At 47.8% G+C, this 21,888-nt stretch overlaps 1 protein-coding gene across 1 annotated transcript in view; it reads left to right on the plus strand.

Moving 5' to 3' along the window:
* RSRC2 (arginine and serine rich coiled-coil 2) overlaps positions 1-21,888 on the plus strand; it is a 183,855-nt gene that overhangs the window by 96,190 nt on the left and 65,777 nt on the right. Inside the window, exon 7 of the mRNA XM_086942948.1 lies at positions 10,464-10,543. Within this exon, the coding sequence (XP_086799074.1) occupies positions 10,464-10,543 (80 nt within the window). The remainder of the gene's footprint in view (positions 1-10,463; positions 10,544-21,888) is intronic.

A 21,888-nucleotide genomic window follows, 5' to 3' on the forward strand; every position in this document is an offset into this window, starting at 1 on the left:
GGCAAGACTAAGAGCCCGTCGGCGACGAAGATCTCGTCGATGAAGAGCCCAACGACGACTGGATCATCTAAGAAGAACCCGTCGACGACCGCCTCGACGACGACCGCCTCGCTGACGACCAGTCCATCGACGACTGCCCCCGTCGACGACCAGTCCATCGACGACTGCCCCGTCGACGACAAGTCCTACAGTACCACCGTCTACGACCATCCCATCGACGAGTCCATCGACGACCATTCCAGCAAAGAGTCCAGTCATCACTAAGACTCCGCCTGCAAGACCCTGGCCTTCTCTACCTCAGGTGTCTCATGCCTCACCTATAGCATATACTCATTTTCAGATAGAAACCTATGATAGAATTAATCAAAGGTGGATAGGACACTTGTAACCACTGATACCAAGAGAAATTTTTGGAAAACCCTCATAAACGTTGTGTATAACGTAAGCGGTATATGTTGTTGGCCGCCCCACACAGACGTTATGGCAGCAATCATTGGGTTTAACAATTTGAAATTGCCAGCCTCACCCGAGGCGTTCTCTGGTTTTGTGGCAGTCTCCAGAGAATATAGAGTTACCCCACTGAAAGTGCGTAAAGGTTATATTAAAAAAGCTTCCAAGCGACTAGATATTCTTTATTAGTGTCGCTGGACTGCTAGGTTAAAAATGGTTGGGTATGCTCGCAGGAAGTTAGGTATCCATAGCATATGTTAATAGGATTGCAAGAACGTCGACATGTTTCTGCTCTGTTGGCCGGGAGTGGTCTAAGAGCATTCGTCAGGACAAATACAACAAGTAACATAGAAAAACATATCACTATTTGTGATGTTTATGGGTAGATTTTTAAACTTATTAGTCTTACCCTTCTGTTTGTGGTATATGAGGTCACCTCTAGTTAGGTGAGCTTTCATATAAACCTTAAAGATGAGTAATTAGGGGTTCATCAGGAGGAAAGGACTTTGTCCCAGGCCGCTTTGGAAATGTGCCGCGTCTAGTGCTGACTCTGCCTCTTGGTATCAGTGGTTACAAGTGTCCTATCCACCTTTGATTAATTCTGCCTAACTCTGGGGAACAGATAGGACAGCTATTCCTCTTCCCTCATTTTGATGAACTCAGAAACCTATGATAGGCAAGACTACTCAAATATTTCTTCTTTGCTACCATCGCACATTTTAGGAACATATGTGGAAGAAGAGGAATCCGATGAGAATGATGGAGATAATGAAGGTCCCTTTGGGATTGCACGCCATCCATCCGAATTACAAATAAAATGTCAGGATGAGGATGAAGAAGAGGATATACAGGAGCATTACTACCAAGAGGATTTGTCTACACCTTTCTACAGACAACCATACAGAGCTCCACGTTCGGAGGAGTCCAGTCGTCTTCCTCCTTTGTTAATACAGGACTTACAGGCCATGTTTGCAGACTATCGCCAAAGGTTCCCACCTACACCGTCCATGCTAATTGTACCTCTGGTACCAGAGGACGTACCTACGCCTCCACCACCACAGCCTCCAGTGTCGCCAAGAGACACTGCAGAACCCACACCACAAGAAGATCGGGATACTTCCTCTTCGGATGAGGATGGAAGAGAAGAAGGCGAGTTGCTTCATGACAACACACCTACGGATCCGTGGGATGACTATGTAATAACCATGCCTTCCCCTCCTTTGCCGCAACCCTCTGATTCTCCGCCGGAGGACATTGGCGGCTTTCACAATATCATGCAATGGGCGGCTACACGATTTGAACTACCAGTTTTGCAGCGTGAATCTTTATGGTTCACTATGCTGTGCATATTCCGCAATCTGGTGGTTGGGTAAGAATCGTAGTCGTTTTTTTCTTTTTTTTTCGTAGCCCAGGTGGGCGTCGACGTCCCGCCATTTGGTGTACCTTCGGTGACGTCAGCATGCTTCCGGCGGAAGCTCTCACCCTTGGGCGCCATCTTCAGATTTTTTTCCCGCTGTTGGGTCTGGATCGTCGCGTGAAGCTCCAGAAGTTTTGGAGGAGGAAAGGAGAAAAATAAGCGAATTTATAAAGCAAAAAACTTGAAGACCAGGAGAAGATCATCAGAGCCGGGGCGACGAATGAGAGGAACCTCGAGATCTTCAACGTCCGGAGAAAGCGCATACAGGGGGCCCCCTGAGCGCAGTAATGGACAACACACCATTTAAATTCTGCCGTAATTGCCACCGCAAATACGCGCAGAGAGACCAGCACCCGGTCTGCAACCTCTGTCTGCCTATCGACCACTGGAGCAAGGACTCCAAAGCCTGCTCAGTCTTCACGCCGAAGACGCTGAGGATTCGGGAAAACAGGATAGCTCACCACACGATGCAGGGACCAGCGAAAAACAAAGGTCGTCGAAGCAAGCTCCTGAAAAGGGATCCTCGACTTCGAAGGAGCCGAGAGCCGCTCCGTCGACGGGGCAGTCTAAGAGGGCGGCCGAAACGCTCGACGCCGAGCAGAGGGCACAGATGGAGAGAAAGAAAAGAAGGCTCGAGGCCGAGATGGAAAACATCATCCAGAGGAAGAAGGACTTCGAAGACCAAATGAAAAGCTTCAATATCCCCTCGAAGAACACGTGGAGTTCGACGCCGAAGAGCTGCTGAAAACTCCGGAGCAGGGAGACGAGGAGGACCTCTATTACACAGAGGGTGATTAAGGGGACCCGCGTTCGAGCTACGACTCAGAATCCTCGACGGCTCAGGACCAGGATTGGCAGGACATCGAGGCCGAAAACCCGGAGGAGGCTATGGAGACATACCCCTCAAGGCCTTTGCCGCCAGATGACATTGGGGCCTACTATGAGGTCATCAAGAAGGCTGCAGCAGCTTATGGAGTCAAATTGGGGGAGTAGAAGGCTAAGGCAGATTTTCTGCTGGAAAGCTTGCTCCCCACACAGACAAAAAGCCACTTCCTGCACACGCTGAAGAGTATTATGGCACAGGGCAAAGAGGCGTTCAGAGAAACTGCTACCTGCAGGTCAGTCATGCCAAGGACGGAGAAAAAGTACAAGTTCTCCTCCTAGGACCCCCCTTACAACCAGGGGACTGTTTCAGCAAACTCTATTATAGCCGCAACGGCCAGAAGAAGGGTCAACGTCCCAACATGTGGGCCACCACCTGACAAGGAAAGCAGGAGGATGGACCTAACGGGGAGAAACATTGAGAGAAACGCAGCAATGCACTGGAGGATGGCAAACTCCAACACCCTTCTCAACAGGCACCAGTACCAGCATTGGGACGAGATGAACCAATTGCTCAAGCACCTCCCAGAGGAGCACCAGCAGAGAGCCGCTCACCTCGTGGAAGAGGGGGAAAGCATCGCTAACTTGTGCCTGAAGACAGCCTTGGACGGGGCAGAAACATCCAGCAGGCTGCTGGCTATAGGAATCACAGAGAGAAGGCAAGCCTGGCTCAGGATCTCAGGCTTCAAGACGGAGGTTCAAAACAACATCCTGAACACCCCTTTCAATGGAGAAACACTGTTCAGAGCCCCAGTTGATGAGAAACTCACCCAACTGAAGAAAGACAACGAGACGTTAAGGTCCATGGGGGCCCTGCAATTCAGAGGGATGGGAAGAGGCACCCCTACGCGGAGGCCGAACGGAAGTGGTGGAAACCAGCAAGGACAACCACACCAGGGTCAACCGAGTGACAACCAAGGTCACCAGGGCCAGCAGAAGCAAAACTGGAACTACCAGAACAGGGGCCAGTCCTCTCGCAGGAGAGGAAACTGACGGGGCCAGAGGAGACGACGCTGTGAACAACCCCCCTCTAAGTGACTTCACACAGGAAAAGGTGCTCACCCAATCAAACCTTCCGAGGGAAGAGCACGGAAAAGCAAAGAGGAGAGGGCTACACAAAAGAACATGTAACACCAGTAGCAGTCAAGCTGAGATTTTTCCTCCGAGTTGAGGAAAATAACCACAGACAAGTGGATACTCAACATCATACAGTACGGATACTGCATAGAGTTGGAAAAGAGACCACCAAACAGAAAGCCAAAAAAAAGAGAGCACTCTGGAAGGGAGCTGCAATTGCTCCAAGAGGAAGCTCAAGAACTCCTCCTCAAAGAGGCCATCAAACCGGTCCCATTCAAGGAACGGAACAGGGGAGTGTACTCTAACTACTTACCCGTGCAAAAAGTGGACGAAAGCCGAAGACCCATCCTGGATCTACGGTTCCTAAACAAATATGTAAAGACTCAAAAATTCAAGATGACGTCCCTATAAGAGGTCATCCCACAGATAAAGGTCGGGGACTTCTTGTCCACCATAGACCTCAAAGATGCGTACCTGCACATCCCCATGAACAGGCAGCACAAGCACATGCTAAGATTCACAGTAAACGAGGATCACTACCAATTCACAACCCTGACATTCGGTCTAAAGTCCGCACCAAGGGTATTCACCAAATGCCTCGCAGCAGTGGACGCACATCTGCAAAGAGAGGGGATACACGTGTACCCCTACCTCGACGGCTGGCTCGTAAAGGCAAGCTCTTACAGGACATGCATAGATCATGCAGAACGGGTCACAAGAACGCTAGCAAGCCTGGGATTCTCCATACAATGGGGAAAATGCTCAATGGAACCGGAGCAAGTGAAGATCTTCCTGGGAGCTCAAATCAACGCCGTCCAATGCAGGGTGTTACCCAGCGAGAAGAGGGCACTCGGCCTACTGAAGGAGAAACGTCACTACCAGAAGGGGCGAGCTCTGAAAGTGAGGACAGTGAGCAAAATCTTTGGAATGATGGCGTCATGCATACACCTGGTCCCCAATGTACACCTGCAGATGAGACCACTCCAAGAGTGGCTGCAACAGCAATGGTCACAAGCCACAGGAAGTTTGGAGGATCTAGTGGTTGTAACGCACGAAGTGCAGGAAGAAATAAAGTGGTGGACCAAAGAAAGGATAACAATAGGGAAGCCTCTAACGCCACCGGACCCAACAGTGACCATCACCACAGATGCATCCCAGAAGTGATGGGGCGCACACTTGAACAAGCTCAGAGTTAGGGGTCTATGGAGCCCAGGGGATGCGGTCAAACGCATCAATTTCCTGGAGCTGAAAGCAGTGTTGCTTGCACTCAAGGCCTTTCAGAAACAACTGGACAACCAGAAGGTGCTGATACAGACAGACACCACAACGATGTTTTATATCAACAAGCAGGGGGGAACACAATCATTCCCTCTGTCAAGCTTGGCGCAGGAGATCTGGAGATGGGCAATACCACGCAAAATAGACCTGCTAGCCATACACATGCCAGGGAAGGACAATGTAGAAGCAGATTGGCTCAGCAGGCAAACTTCAGCATCCCACGAGTGGGAACTCAACCTACAGGAAACAGAGAGACTATTCAGGAGGTTGGGCACTCAGACAATAGACCTGTTTGCAACACGCCTGAATGCAAAATGCCAGTACTTTGCATCCAGACAACTAGAGGCACTGTCCCAAGGGAATGCCCTATGGATAAGCTGGTCAAACACATTTACCTACGCTTTTTCCCCGATTCCACTGATTCCCAGGGTTCTCAACAAATGCATGACGAGCAACATGACTCTCATTCTGGTGGCACCACAGTGGGCCACAATGGGCCAGGCAGACCTGGTACTCGCAGATAATGGAGATGGCAGAGGGTCCACCCCACAAGTTCCCAAAAAGAAAAGACCTACTCTCCATGGAAAAGGGAGAAGTTCTACACCCAGAGCCGGAGGGCCTCAGCATATCAGCTTGGCTCCTGAGGACTTAGTTTGCACACCCTACGGGTTCTGCGAGAGGCAAGGAGGCCCAGCACACGCAAGTGCTATGGGGAAAAATGGAAAAGATTCACTCAATGGAGCTGCAAGAAAAAACTCCAGAGAAAGCTGACCAAGGAATCAACGGTGCTAAGATACCTCACGCACCTAATAAGAGCCAAGCTAAGCTCATCCTCGCTGAGGGTACACCTGGCAGCGATTTGTGGCATACACAAGAGGAGAAACAGGGAGAAGCTTCTTTACATCTCAAGTAGTAAAAAGATTCCTGGAAGGGGCTAAGAGAATAGCGCCACCAAAAAGGATGCCGCCACCGGCTTGGAACCTGAATGTGGTACTGACAGAGCTCATGAAAGCACCTTTCGAACCCATCCACAAGGCATCACTGCAAAAGCTGACAATGAAAGCGGCCTTTCTGGTAGCAATCACCTCGCTATGTAGGGTGAGCGAACTACAGGCACTAACACTAAAGGAACCCTACATCCAGATACACAGGGACCGGGTCGTGATGAGAACAGACCCGCACTTCATGTCAAAGGTGGTGTCAAGGTTCCACATGAATCGGAGTATTCAGATTCCTAGCTTCTTCCAGAACCCCACGACAAGCACTGAGAGGGCGCTCCACACTCTAGACGCAAGAAGGGCAGTGATGCACTACATTGAAAGGACAAAAGAACACAGGAAGACAAAACAGTTCTTCGTATCCTTCGCAAACAGTTACATGGGTAGACCCGTGACTAAGAACACCATAGCTCGATGGATCGCACAAACAATACAATTCTTGCACAAGCAAGAGGGGCAGGAGCTAACAGGAGTGGGGTGGGAGCTTCCGCCGGAAGCATGCCGACGTCACCGAAGGTACAACAAATGGTGGGACGTCGAAGCCCATCTGGGCTACGAAAAAAGAAAACAAGACTACGATTCCGGACCCAACCACCAGATTGCGGAATATGCACAGCATAGTGAATCCAGAAAGATCTACAAGCTGCAAATCTACACCGTCAGGTAAGAAACTATTTGTTACTATTGAGCAGTCGGAACATTTTTTTCACTACTTTAAAGAGGGGTATAGGAAGATCACCAGGGCCATACCCATTATAGAATTTGTTTGGAAGGAAGGTCTTAAGATTATGAAGACACCCGCTTCTATCCCGGCAGTCCTTCCTCGTATTGAGAAGAAGTATAGAGCACCGCCAGACACTCCATCTTGTTTGGTGGGCCACCCACGTCCGGACTCTGTGATATCCCAAGCTGCTCAACAGAGGTCAAAAATCCATCCACTCCAATCTCAACACCACCGGACAAAGAGGGCAGGAGATTGGATCTAATAGGGAAGAAGTTCTCCACCAATGCTGCATCCTCCATCAAGGCAGCAAATGCTCTTGCGATTCTTGCCTGCTATGACCGACAGATGTGCTCGGAACTATCTGAATTCATAGAATTGATACCGGAAGATCGTCCGCAGGAAGTACGTAAAATAGTGCTTGAAGGAGAGAGGGCGGCTTCGGAAATAATAGATTGCGCCCTAGACATCGCAAACACTAACTTTCGTCAGTTAGCGGGTGCTGCGGTGCCTAGACGACAGGGCTGGCTCAGAGCATCCTCCTTCAGACCTGATGTGCAAACAAAAATCCTCAATATGGCTTACGACGGGGACTCTCTTCGGTAATTACATTGATGACTCCTTACTAACCATCAAGACGGATACAGACAATGCAAAATCGCTTGGTACCCTGCAATATAAAAGAGGTTCTTTAAGAGGAGCAAGAGGTCGTGGATTTTCTTCCAGAGGAAATTACCACAATCAACAGAACAGGCCATACCAGTCGCAGTATAAGCAACCGTATTAACAATCTTCATACAGGCAATCTTCCTCCAACAATTTCTCTTGTCAGGGAGGAAGACGAAGATCAAATAATCAAGGACGAGATTCAAATAAACGTCAATGAGCTATGCCGGACGCCAGTCCACAATCCTTCCCTCCCTGTGCGCGCGAAGATCTCCGCCTTTTACCAACAATGGTGGAACATAACATTGGACCAGTGGGTCCTCGACCTAGTGGAAAGAGGACACATCGGGACCAGTGGGTCCTCGACCTAGTGGAAAGAGGACACACTCTGGAGTTCGTAAAGAAACCACCTACGACCCCGCCCAAGGGTCCCCCTCGTCTTCACTTACTGTTCAAAGAGGCCTTAAACATGTTTCGGAAGAATGCGATAGAGAAGGTTCCAATCTCGCAGAAAGGAAGAGGATTCTATTCTCGCTTCTTCCTTATAAAGGAAAAGTTGGGAGTGTGGCGCCCGATTCTGGATCTGCGCAAACTCAACTAATTCTTAAAGAAACTGTTTTCGCATGGTGACATTGACAGATGTGCTCAATTGTCTCAACAAAGGAGATTTTATGGCTTCTCTGGACTTGGAAGACGCTTACTTCCATATTCCTATACACCCCAAACATCGCAAATACCTACGGTTCACAGTGGCTGGCGTCCACTTTCAATTCAAGGTACTCTCATTTGGGCTGAAATCGGCACCAAGAAATTTCACAAAATGTTTGGCCCCAGTCTCTGCAACGTTGAGGTCCCAGGGGATGCAGGTCTTCCCGTATCCCGACGCTTGGCTGCTCAAAGGACCATCGAAACAGACCACAAGACAAGCGGTCAGAAGCGCCCTTCATCTATTCTCAAATCTAGGCCTCACTCTCAATGCAAAGAAATAGCAATTGTAACCCCTACAGGTGTTACCCTTTCTGCAAGCTTCACTGGACACCCAACAGTGCAAAGCGTTCTTGTCTCAGGAACGGCAGAACAAACTTCAAAAACTGGCATGGCAAATCTCAACAAGAAAGTCACTTTCTGTCCGAACAGATGTGTCTCTTCTAGGGATGTGCTCTTCAGAGATCAGTCTAGTCCCCTTCGCAAGACTCAGGATGAGGCCACTGCAAGAGGAGTTGCACCGACAATGGCAACAAATAGGAGAGTGTTTCGACGATCGCATAAAAGTGACACCCAGAATGAAGCATGCTCTTCAATGGTGGTCAAAAGAAAGCAATCTGTCTCCGGGTCTAACGTTTCTTCAAACCCTTCCGGAGTTCATTCTGACCATGGATGCATCCATGGAAGGGATGGGGAGGTCATCTCCAGGACCTCCAGATTCAAGGCTGTTGGTCTCATCAATATCGGCAGAAACACATCAACAGTCTCGAATTAAGAGCCATTTTCCTTTCTCTGCAAGCGTTCCTTCGAAGAATTGCAAATTCTTCAGCCCGGAGGGTGAGTGAGATTCAGGCTTTCACCATTTCGGAACCTTTCATTCATTTCTCCAAGAATTATATCACCTTGAGAACAAATCCAAAATTCATTCCTAAAGTACCATCTCCATTTCATTTAAACCAGCCGGTTAAGTTAAAAACTTTCTTCCCGGATCCTGTCACACTGGCAGAAAAGGCCCTACACTCTCTGGATGTGAAACGTTGTCTAAAGTTCTATCTTCAGAAAACTAGAGACATAAGGAAATCTAACCAGTTATTTATTGTTTATGGTCCAGTTGCGCTGAGACAAGCTGTGACAAAAGCAACGATAGCCAGGTGGTTATCTTCAGTAATACAATTTTGTCACGAAAAAGCTAACAAGCCTTTAGCCAGAAAGGTAAAAGCACATTCTACCAGAATGATGTCTGCGTCGACAGCATTATTTGCCGGAGTCACACTGGCGGACATTTGCCGAGCTGCGACATGGAAGAGTGACCATACCTTTACAAAGCATTACTGCTTGCAATAGGCATCACAAGATGATCCAGCAGTGGGACAAGCGGTGCTGCAGCATCTTCTTCATTAAGGTCAGATTTTTAAAGGTCTCTCATATTCTATTCATGACATAAGAGTATGCATAATACACTAATATTTTGCTTGTCAAATGCTGTTTGAATATGAAAAATGTTATCTGAATATAATTCTTTCTTTTTAGGTTTTCTGCATTTATGTATATTTACATTTCTAGTGCTCTATAACCTTCCGGATGAGGGGGGATATATAGAATTACGCTTTGTCTCCCACCTTCGGCAAACGACAGATATGGGTTTACTGCTTGCTATTCTGATTCAGGCATGTGTCAATGAAAGATACCCCAATACTGGATAAGAAAACAAGTTACTTACCTGTAACTACGGTTATCCAGTATTGGTATCTTTCATAGATTCACATACACCTACCCTCCTCCCGGCAGAACAGTTCTTTATTCGGGATATATACTTCTCACTTGTGCTTGGAAAATCAGAGGAGAACTGCCTCTGCTGGGAAGGTTCTAGAGGGTGCTGACAGCTAATTGGTTGGAACTACTTTTTCATATAATGAGGTAGATAGGCTGCTAAGTTTTGGGCCTTTTGGGGCCTATAGTCTTGTCAGCCTACTACAGAATATTCTACGGCACTGCTTTTGTATATATAATTACCGTGGGATTCCCGCCTCGGCGACGGGGAATGATTCAGGCATGTGAATTTATGAAAGATACCAATACTGGATAACCGTTGTTACAGGTAAGTAACTTGTTTTCTTCTGTGACTTAGTTATCTTTTCCTTGAAAAGCTTTGGCTGATGACCAGTATTGTTAGCTTAGTCTGGATTTGGCTTTGTATTGTGATATTAATGAAGCACTTAATGAGAATGGAGGTTTGCAGTTTTCTGACCTAAAGATTACTGTTTTGTAGGTTGGAAAGAGCTAAGAAATTGCAAGAACAGAGAGAAAAGGAGCTGGTTGAGAAACAAAAGCAACAGGAATTGGCTGCAGGTAAGAACTTTAAGCTTTCTGAAATAGTACGCATATGACATATGCTCATCTGCAAGCACATTGTGTCATTCACATGTTTCCTAATTTGTTTTAGTTTGCACAATGGAAAGCAGTTACTTCTAGGCGCTGGAGCACGTAATTGGGAATTTGTGATGGATGACTCTGTTTGTGGTTACATTGGAGAAGTGCCACGGGTGGTCTAATCAATGCTATATTGATGTGCTTACACAATATTGACGAGACGCAAATGCTGGCAAATAGCTGAATTACCGTTGTTAATTGTCAGTCTCCTTTCAGTCTGTTACCTTGTCACGGCCCCATCGAAAGTATCTAGTTTATTTTAGCGAGACATGGGAAATGACATGCATGTTTGGTTATAACTGTGGGTTCGAGGCATGTGAGCTGTAGATCCCATGCTATGCATAGATCATCTAGTGTTGGGTCTGGATGTTTGCACTTTGTTTTTCTTTGAAGAAGTCTTCTTAGTCACGAAGTAGGTGACTTCCTTTCGGTGAGAGTGCGCATGGTCATAGACTCCATTTTTAGATTGTTTTTTTCCGCCATTGGGTTCTGATGTTACTCACTGCGCTCCGGTTCAACACCGCTCCTTCGGTTTCCCTCGGTGAGTAGAACACTCACCCTCGACTGTATTGTTTCTGATCGCGTATTCCATTCCTTGTGTATCGTGTTTATTTCAGGAAAACCCTCTTTCGATCAGAAAGCTCTTGGTATGCCGTCGGGCCTAGCCGCCTTAGTTCGACTCGCAATCGATTGAACATACTCCCTTTAATTTCTGCCCTCGGTGCCACACGAAAAACCAGCGCACCGACTCACATTTTTATTTATTTATTTGAAAGGTTTTATATAGCGCTGGCTAGACCATGAGGTATCAGATCGCTTTACATGAGTATCAGATCATAGTTGCAAGTTACATCGTTAAAAAGGTTACACAGTTGTTAGAGTATAGCTACATAGTTACATGTTAGGTCGAGACAAACAATAAGGAAATGTGCGTAAGGGAAAAAGCGGGCAAGGGGAGAGATTCAGGGGAGAGGGGGTAGGAGATGGGAAGTAGACAGCGAATGAAGGAGGGAAAGAGAAGGTGGAGGGTGAGACCCAGCATGAAAGTAGAGGGGAAGGGTGACGGGGGCACAAATAGGTAGACCAGTAATAGTTACTTCCAAAGTCAGTAAGCTGTGATCCCAGGGGAAGTGTTATCCTTCACCCAACTCCTTAGCGAGAGGCTCCCTTAACACAGTGGACTCTCTGAGAGGGGTCTCTGAGACTCCAAGGCCTACCTACTCGATCCTTCCCCAAAAAGGGGAGGGGAGTGCTTTGGCAAGGGGCACCATACCATACCTCAACTGTGAGTGGCTCCCTTGGCGCTATGGACTCTCTGAGGAATCACAGACTCCAGAGTATTAGTAATTGGATCTTTCCCCAACAAGTGGAGGAGTGCTTAGTTAAAGGGCACAAGGGACAGGGGCTAGGCGGCGTAGCAGGCAAGGGGAGAGATTAAGGGGATAGGAGCAGAGGAAGTAGACAAAGAATGAAAGCAGTAAAGCGGTAGGGGAGGGTGATGGAGAGCAAGAAATAGGGGGGGGGGGGGGGTTGAAGGCGGCACAAGTCCGTAAATGGGTAAAAACCACGGTCAAGGTCTGGTAAGAGGAGATCCCTGCAACAATGTTGCGAGAATTCATAGGTGGGAAGTGAGGTAGGAGCCATAGCAGGGAGACGAGGAAGAAATGTGCCCATTGTCTGGCTGGGTAGGTGAGAGTCAAGGGGAAACCAGGGCCAATCTCCTCTATAGCTGTCTAGCAGCTCCACCGGGTATCAGCCATGTTGCTCCGGTCTCGGCGTTCAGGAAAAACAGTTTTGAATAAATACATAGGCTACAGTGGCATGGTGAAGTAGCGGAAGAACTTGTCCCCGCTAGAGGACAGAGGTAAAGGGGGGTGGGGGGGATATTAAACAGTCTAGGGAAGGAGCAGGAGGCTGCCATGTAGGCTGCAGAGGAAACGAAAGCTGAGGCGGATGCCATCTTAATGAAGTGTGCAATCTGCATTTGTCACCAGAACACAGTGAGCAGGACTGAGAAGCGTGCCAAGCTTTCCGCTCCAAGAAGGCGCATCGCGACCGTCTAGCTTGACCCCGTGACCTACAGAGCCAACACACAGGCTCCATTCCGGACCTCTGCGGACCTCAATTGGATGAAGCCGGCGATGCTATCGGGGCCTAGGAAGAACCGGATCTGATCTCCCTTTCCGAGGACGGCTCTGATCAGGATGAAGACATCCCGCATGGACAACATACTGTAAATACACTCCCTAACTCCCAAGTCAACTTAAGACGAAGGCTCCGGACCAACCCGTGCCCTCAGGCCCCTCATCGGCACCGAGACCACGCTTCCGATGCCCCGCCTTCCAGGTCCGAAAAGCCCCACTCCAAGTTGAGCACCGAGCCAAAGCCATCTGGTCAAAGCCCAAGTCCGGCTCGGAACATGACTACATGGCATTGAAAAACACTTAGAATCCGAAGACACCAACCCCTAAGCCGTCGGCACCGAAAACTTAGACATCAAAACAGACTGATGTACCAAAATCACCTAAAAAGCACAGTTTTGACGATCTGCTCAATAAACCAGACCCGAAACAGAAGGTGGTGTACATTCACTCTAACACTGGACATATTACCACCAAAGTGACTCTAAAAAGGACTGATATCGAAGAGAAATATCCCATACCTTTGAAGAAGAGAAATATTGGAGGAACTAACCCTTCCCCTCTTCCTCTTCTAGCAGCACCTTCTCCTCAGTCTCTACCTGTGCCAACTTCACCCGAGCACTAACCAACACATACACCTGACAATCAGGAGGATGGGTACGGTAATGATGATCACCAGCCAGGACCTATCGATGAATGGGATGACTACAACATTGACTCGCCCACAGACAACAATCTTATCTTGTACCCTACCAGGCTCTCTCCGCCAGATGACCGTGTAGACTATATTGAATTACTAGGCAGGGCTGCCAATTACCATGGGGTGCAGCTCCATAAAGAATCCTTCGAAGAGGGTGTTCGAGGTATATGAGCTGCAGATTGTACACTTAGCATTAGATCGCCACCTGGTGTTGGGCTCGGATGATTGCAGGTTGTTGTCTTCTTGGAAGAAGTCTTTGTAGTCACAAGATAGGCGACTCCTCCCTTGGACTATACTGCGCATGGGCATCAGCTCCATCCTTAGATTGTTTTTTTCCGCCACTGGGTTCAGATGAAAGTTTCTCCACTCTGGCAAGAAAAACACTTTTCAAGCACCTCGGAAGCGCAAAACTTCCTCAAACTACTAACAACTACCTTCGATATCGACTACAATAATTTTGACGCCATCAGCTCGATTCCGGTCATCAATGCGGGCCGTTGGGCCTATCGACACTGTGCGGCCTACACCTCATGGACCGAACTCCGTTCAAAAGATGCCCGGAATGTCGAGCAAAGTGTCCACATAGCGATCACCACAAGGTCTGCAACCTCTGTCTATCGCCAGAACACGACGAATTGACCTGCACAGCTTGTGCATCCTTCCGATCGAAGAAAACCATCTGGGATCGGAAGGCCCGTCGACACGAAATGAGGAGATCAGCTCTGGAACCGGAAGATATCTTCGATGAAGAGTTTCCGCTGGTTCCCGAAGAAGATTCACCTGATCTCCAGATCGTATCGGAGGCAGACTACTCAGATGACTCCATTCCATCGGGTCAGCGCGTGAGTAATACTGCCCCTGCACCACATACAGTTCCAAAACCAAAGGCAAAGGTCAGCACTCCGCCCGCAGGGCCCAGTCAAGACCGAACACCTGCTTCGAAAGCCCCGCCTTCGAGCCCGGCTCCGAAGAAAACTAAGCCTTCTAGTGCCTCGGCACCAAGCAAGCCACACGTGCCGATTCCACCTCTTCGATCAGCACCAAAACCTAAAGATGGCTCGGCACCGAAACCGAAAGAAGTACCGGCTCCGAAGCCGTCCACTTCTAAACATAAAAATGTGATGCCATCGTCCGACGCCTCGAAGCAGACACTAGCTTCCACACCAAAAACACCTTCATTGCCGAAGCCCGCAAGGCCTCATGCCAATTCACCGAGCCCACGAAACTGCCTACCAAGCCGAAAACTACGCCAAAGGACGTTATAGTACCTCCCAAAGCTAAACACACAAAACAACCTCGGCTGGAACCGAAAAAAATCTACGCCCAAGGTTGTACATGAAGAGCAACTTTTCTTGCCAGAGCCTCGACAAAAGATCTACATAGACCCAAAAACAGGCCATGTAGGAGCTACACCTAACAAAGAGACCAGCAGATGCAGTGCCCACACCTGTGGTTCCTGCCAAGAAAAAGGACTGTGCAACATCCCCTATGCACTTTTCCTTTCCTATACCACCTCCTCCTTCTCCTGATCCTCTTCACATAGCACCTCAAATCTCTCCTGCACATTCTCCACCTTTATTGATGATCAATATAGTCTGGGTGGAGGGGATGATACAGATGAGCCTTTCCCATACCCTGTGGATGACGGTATATGGGACTTGCCAAACCCACAAACTGCGCCTGATATTCCTGACCCACAGTTATACCCTTCAAAACCTTCCCCTCCAGAGGATATTTATTTTATTTATTTATTTTCAGAGTTTTATATAGCACGAACAAGATCTTCGCAGATATCAGAGCGCTTTACATAGACGGGTACATGAGGGAACAAAGTCAAATAGGTAAATCAATAGATCACACAGTAAAGAAGGGTACATGAGGGAACAAAGTCAAATAAGCAAATCAGTAGATCATACAGTACAAATAATACAAATGGGTGACTGCAAATCCAATCATGTGAATGATATGACAACTCGTACAAATAAGTAAAGAGGTCAAACAAGTAATACAGATCATTGCAGGGTGTTAATAGCGTTCGAGATAGTAGTTCAAGTGTATTTAGCCATGAGGATAGCTTTTACTTCTTTTTTGAAGAGTGTAGTGGAGGAGATAAGCCTGGTTTCGGGAGTGAGTGAGTTCCAAATCCTAGGCGCCATTCCTGAGAAAGAGCGCTTGTATGTTTTTTCCTTCCGGAATTTTCGGGGTTTCAGCAGAAGATTGTTTGCGCCTCTCGTGTTTCTGATTCCCCCGGAGATTGTCAATTTCTGAGCAAGGTAGCCGGGTGAGTTTAGGTGTACCGCCTTGTGTGTCATGCAGGCGATTTTCAGATGTATTCTGGCTTCAAACGGCAACCAGTTCAGGGATTTCAAGTCAGGGGTAATGTGGGAGTGCTTTTTTGACCCAGTGATGAGTCTCGCTGCAGCATTTAGAGACGCTTTTAGTGGTGCGGTTGTAGATAGTGGGAGTCCGCAGAGGGCGGTACTGCCGTATTCAATTCGTGGGATGACTAGTGCTTGCACCGCAGTTTGGAAGTCTTTGGCTGGGAGGTACGGTTTAAGTTTCCTCAGAGTATTGATCTGGAAGTTCGCTCCCTTTGTAGCCTTGCTGATATGTTGCTGCATGTTTAGATTGGTGTTGAGTGTTATGCCTAAAGATTTTGCTGAGTCTACGATGGTGGGTTGGACATTGAGTGCGGTTAGGAGTTTAAGCCAATGTTGAGTGGTGGATATTTTCGCTGGAGGTGAGATCAGAAGGAACTCTGTTTTCAGGGCATTGAGTTTGAGGTGATTGTCGGCAAGCCAGGATTGGGTGCATCTGATCGTTGAGTTCAGGAGCAGGATGTCATTGGGTGATTGTAATTTGAGGTAAAGTTTGGTATCATCGGCGTACATGTGAAAGTGTACATTGGATGCTTGTAGCAAGGTGGTGAGAGGTTCCATGACTAGGTTGAACAAAGTTGGGGATAGAGAGGATCCTTGGGGGACGCCTAGCGTTACAGGTACTGGCGTGGACATCAGGTTGTTGCTCTTGAATTTCTGCGACCTGTTGCGGAGAAAGGAAGTGAACCATTTGAGGACAGTTCCAGATAAGCCCATTCTTGTGTTAAGTAGTTCTAGTAGATTCTCATGTTTAACGGTGTCGAATGCTGAGGAGAGATCAAGGAGGATGAGGAGGCAGGTGTCGTTTTGGTCTAGCATTTGAAGTGCGTCGTCAATTATGTGAGTCCTAGCCGTTTCTGTGCTGTGTCCTGCTCGGAAGCCTGACGGGTGAGGGTTGAGGAGATCGAATTGCTCAATGTGTTTGGTCAATTGTAGTTGTGCGCATTTTTCCAGCAGTTTGGCGAGAGTGGGGATATTGGTGATGGGACGGTAGTTGTTGAGATCAGAGGGGTCGGCTGTTGGTTTCTTTAGTAGAGGTGTGACCTGACCAACTTTGAGGGAGTCAGGTATGCTTCCTTGTTGGAGTGAGCTGTTGATGATTTTAGTCCAGAGAGGGAGAAGTAAAGGGGTAAAGTCTTTTACTGCGAAGGCAGGGAGGGGGTCCGTGAGGTGATTGGATGGTTTCAGGGTGCTGAGTAATTTGCCAATATCTTCTTCCGAGTATGTGTCAAAGGTTGACCATGAAGCATTGTTCTTTGGTTCAGCGGGTGCTGGGCATTTGGGTTTGGAGTAGAGGCTTGCGTCAATGAGGAGATTGCTTTTTATTTTGTCAGTTTTTTGGATAAAGAAAGCAGCGACGTTTTCACATGAGGGTGCCTCACACCCAGTGTTGAGTGGTTGTGGTTGCTCCTTGGATTGCGATTTGATTAGCTCAAACAGTTTTCTCGGGCGGTTCTTTGCTTGGTTAAGTTGGAGGCGGAAGAAGTCCGATTTTGAGCGTTTTATTTTCCTGAAGTAGGCGTTTCTCTTCTTCTTCAAATCTTTTAGGTGCATTGCGGAGGGGGCTGATCTCCAGGTCCGTTCTGCCATTCGCATGTCTCTTCTATCTTCGTTGAGACTCCCGTCGTACCATGGTTTGGAGATTTTAGTAGAGACTCTTTTTAGCTGCATAGGTGCAGCCTCATTAATTATAGAGGTCATAGTGTTGAGATAGTGGTCAGTCAGAGTTTGGACGTCCGAGGCGCCTGCAGGAGGGAGTAGGAGGTTGCAGCTGTTAGGGGGCAGAGAGCCAGGGTTGAGCTTTTTCGAGTCTCTTTTCCAGACTTTGGGCTTGGAGAGTTGCGCCGGGTTGACTTTGACTTTTTCGTTGATAAAGAATGTGATAATATGATGATCTGACCAGTCACATGGTTGGATGGATTCGAGTTGGATAGAGTGCTCTTTGGAGATGATCAGGTCGATGTTAGAGCCTTTCTCGTGGGTCGGGCTGTTGCATATTTGGGTGAGGTTCAGGGCATCGAGGAAATTTTTAAGACTATTTACCACCGCGTCGTTGCGGTCATTCCAGTGGAGGTTGAAGTCCCCAAGGTATATTTGGGTGAGCTGGCGTCCGGAATTGGTTGAGATCATATCCATGATTTGTTGGGAAAAGGTGAGGTTGTCCCTGGGTGGGTGGTAAATGCTGTGCAGAGAGCATATCGGTTTGCCCTCACTAATAATGTCGAGGCAGATGTATTCCCAGGATGTTGGGGATGGTAGGGATGTGGAATTGACTTTCTGAACAGAGATGTTGTTCTTGTATATGCATGCTATTCCGCCACCTATTTGGCCTGTTCTGTCGAGCCTGATAATGTGGTAGTTGGGAGGAACCAGAATGTCCATTATGGGTGTCGAGGATTCAGTTAGCCACGTTTCAGTCAGGATGATTAGGTCAAGGTCCTGCGATAAGAGGAGTTCAGCAATGGCTGCTGAGTGTTTCATGGCCGATCTGCAGTTGAGAAGAGCGCATTTGAGACGGGGTGTGTAGAGGGTGTTAGATGGTTCTAGCGAGAGAGGGACTTTTCTAAGGTTATTGGGGATGGAGGATCTGCTGTTTAGTGTGGGTGGTCTAAGGGGATTTGGGTGTATCGTGGGAATGTTGCGGTGTGGGGTGCTTGTGTGAGTTTGGGGGGCTGGGTCATATGAGCGGAGAAGGGTGAGTGTGTCGAGGTCAGAAGAAGAGTTGTGGGTGCGGTGAGGGCGGTTGTTGCGATTAAGAGCTGGGATTGATGTCAGATTGGGGGATAGCTGAGAGCGAGAGTTAGTCGGAGGGGTGGGGGACCAGTTTGGCGGGGAAGTGTAAATGTGTGAAGTGTTGCAGGGGCGATGCTGGGGACGAGGGCAGTTGCTGCGCCTATGAGTAGGGATTGACGCCTGGTGTGGGGCGTGATGAGGGTGGGGGTCCGCCGTCTGATTAGGAGACACGTTGGGAGGAGGGGTGGAGGTGGGTGGGCGGTGTATGGGGCATGTGGAGAGTAGTTCTTTGATGACGTGAATGTCCTCTTTGATCTGATTGAGGGTGGCCGTGATGTATTCCATCGTAAGGTAGGTGGTGGGGGTGGGAGTGGCAGTCAGGGGTGAATGGCTGGCCATGGAATTCGTGTGCAGGTGGGAGGGAGGGCTGGTGTTCGGGCAGGTCTGCGTTGTGTTGGTGTGCGGGATGGGGTTAGGGAGGCGAGAGGTTTTGGACGGGAGGGGTGTGGATGAGGTAGGGAGGAAGTTGGTGTTATGGGTAGGCTGGGATATTGGTAGCCGTGGTGGGGGGGGATAACATTAGTTTTGGCCATTTGTTAAACAGAGCTGCTGCTTACCATAAATGCACTATGCACTTTGATGAAGCTGAGGAGGATTTTCTCCTAGATAGCTTTGAACAGTCAACGGTCTGTTCAAATTCTTCCCATGATTATGGGGGTCATCAAACATGCTCCAGAGGTATTTAAAGACCCTGTACGCACTAGAATTTTGAACCCCAGAATTGAGAAAAAATATAGGCCTGCACCCACAAACCCAGTCTACATTAAAGGACACCTGCCATTAGATTCTTTAGTTGTATCCAATGCTAGGAAAAGGGTAAATTCTCAATCTTCTGGCGAAGCACCCCCACCTGACAAAGAATCCAAAGTAATTGATGCGTCAGGTAAAAGAATAGCTGCACAAGCCACTAACATATGGCGTATAGCTAATACACAAGCCCTCCTCTCTCGTTACGATAGGGCTCATTATGATCAATTAGAAAAACTACTTGAGCACCTACCAGATCAATATAAGGCTCAGGCAACTGACCTCATACAGGAAGGCAAGTTAATTTCAAATGCCTCTATAAAATGTGCACTAGATGCGGCAGACACAGCATCTAGAGCTGTGAATACCAGTGTCCTACTTAGGAGACATGCGTGGCAACGCATTTCCGGGTTTAAACAGGAAGTGCAAACTACCATCTTAAACCAACCATTTATCCGAATCAATTATTTACCCCAGGAGTGGACACTATTCTCGAAAAAATTAAGAAAGGCACGGACAACCGGCAAGTCTATGGGGGCTTTACAGTCCACACCAGTTAGAGGTTCCTTTCGTCGCTCCTTCTACAGAGGAGGCTCCAAACAAACTGGAGCAGACACTACATCTTTCAAATCTCACACACAAGCATCCTCTAACGAGGGATATTTTAGAGGAGGATACAGAGGCAATAATAACAAAGGAAGAGGTCGCGGTAACAGCAATCAATCCTCTTCCGCCACAAAACAGTGACTTCCCTCTGCTCCCCCAACAGCATTCCACTCCTGTAGGGCGCAGTTTAACACAGTTCCTGCCTGTCTGGAACTCCATTACAACAGACAAGTGGTTAAGACAAATTATCCAACATGGCTTCTGCCTAGAACTTACAGCAACCCCTTAACACATACCTCCCAGGCAGCGCCCAATGTCTACAAAGCACCGGACTCTGCTCCAAGAGGTTCTGTCACTTTTACAAAAGGATGCCATTCAATTAGTTCCTTTAGAAGAACAGGGAACAGGGGTTTATTCGCTGTATTTCCTAATTCCCAAAAAGGACGGGACACTAAGACCAATTCTCGACTTCCGGGCCCTCAATCAGTACATACAATCAGATCATTTTCATATGATCACTCTGCAACAAGTGCTCCCACTACTGCAACAAGGCGATTTCCTTTCAACACTAGACCTAAAGGACGCCTATTTTCACATTCCTATACACCCTGCTCACAAAGTACCTACGGTTTATAATACAAGGACAACACTATCAGTTCAAAGTCCTTCCATTTTGGGTAACAACAGCACCACGCGTGTTAACAAAGTGCTTAGCAGTATTAGCAGCACATCTCAGAAGGCAGCAGATACATGTCTTCCCTTATCTAGACGATTGGCTTATAAAAACCAAGTCATTCAATCAATGTGCCCAACACACAATTCAAACATTGCACAACTTTGGATTCACAATCAACTACACCAAGTCGCACCTGCAGCCTTCCCATGTACACCAGTATCTAGGGGCTACAATAGACACATCTACAGCTCTAGCGTATCCCAGTCCAGCAAGGATACAGAGCATTCAAGCCTTGGTCACAGTCTTCCAACAACAACAATCTCTGCAAGCCAGAGTGTTCATGAGACTAATAGGCATGATGGCATCTTGCATCTTCATAGTGCCACACGCAAGATTGCAAATGCGCCCGTTACAAGATTTCCTAGCACAGCAGTGGAACCAGGCTCAAGGTCAGCTAACAGACCTGGTGTTGGTGGACAGCCGCACGCATCGCTCTCTGCAGTGGTGGAACACCAAAAACTTGACAAAAGGGCGGCCTTTCCTCGAACCTTTTCCACAAGTAGTGCTCACAACAGACTCATCTCTCACAGGATGGGGAGCCCATCTCTTACATCATACAACTCAAGGTCAATGGAACAATCAACAAAAACTGTTCCATATCAACTATCTAGAGCTGCTAGCCATATTCTTAGCACTCAAGACTTTTCAACTACAAGTACAAAACAAAGCTGCCTTAATCCGGACGGACAATATAACAGCCATGTACTATATACAAAAACGGGGGGGGGGGGACACACTCTGCAACTGTCCCAGCTCGCACAGAACATTTGGAGATGGGCCATTCCTCAAAATATACATCTGTTGGCAGAACACCTTCCAGGAATTCACAATCAGATAGCGGAGAAATCAGACACCCAGACCCAAACCAACTGAATTTAGCGATCTTGGTTATCTAAACCTACCACCAGACTGTATGAACATCATTAAAGACGCTAGGAAACCCACTACCAGAACTTGTTATGCCGCAAAATGGAAAGGATTCGCAATATATTGCAAAAATAATCAAATTGATCCCCTAGATGCCTCCATCCAAAATATCATTTGTTACCTTTTACATCTGCAAAGGTCTAATTTGGCATATGCTTCCATACGCCTGCACCTTGCAGCAATTGCAGCGTATTTACAAAACAGACATCTGTCTCTCTTCAGAATACCTGCAATCA

This window comes from Lissotriton vulgaris, chromosome 11, assembly GCF_964263255.1.
Source record: "Lissotriton vulgaris chromosome 11, aLisVul1.2, whole genome shotgun sequence".
Classification (NCBI taxonomy): Eukaryota; Metazoa; Chordata; class Amphibia; order Caudata; family Salamandridae; genus Lissotriton; species Lissotriton vulgaris.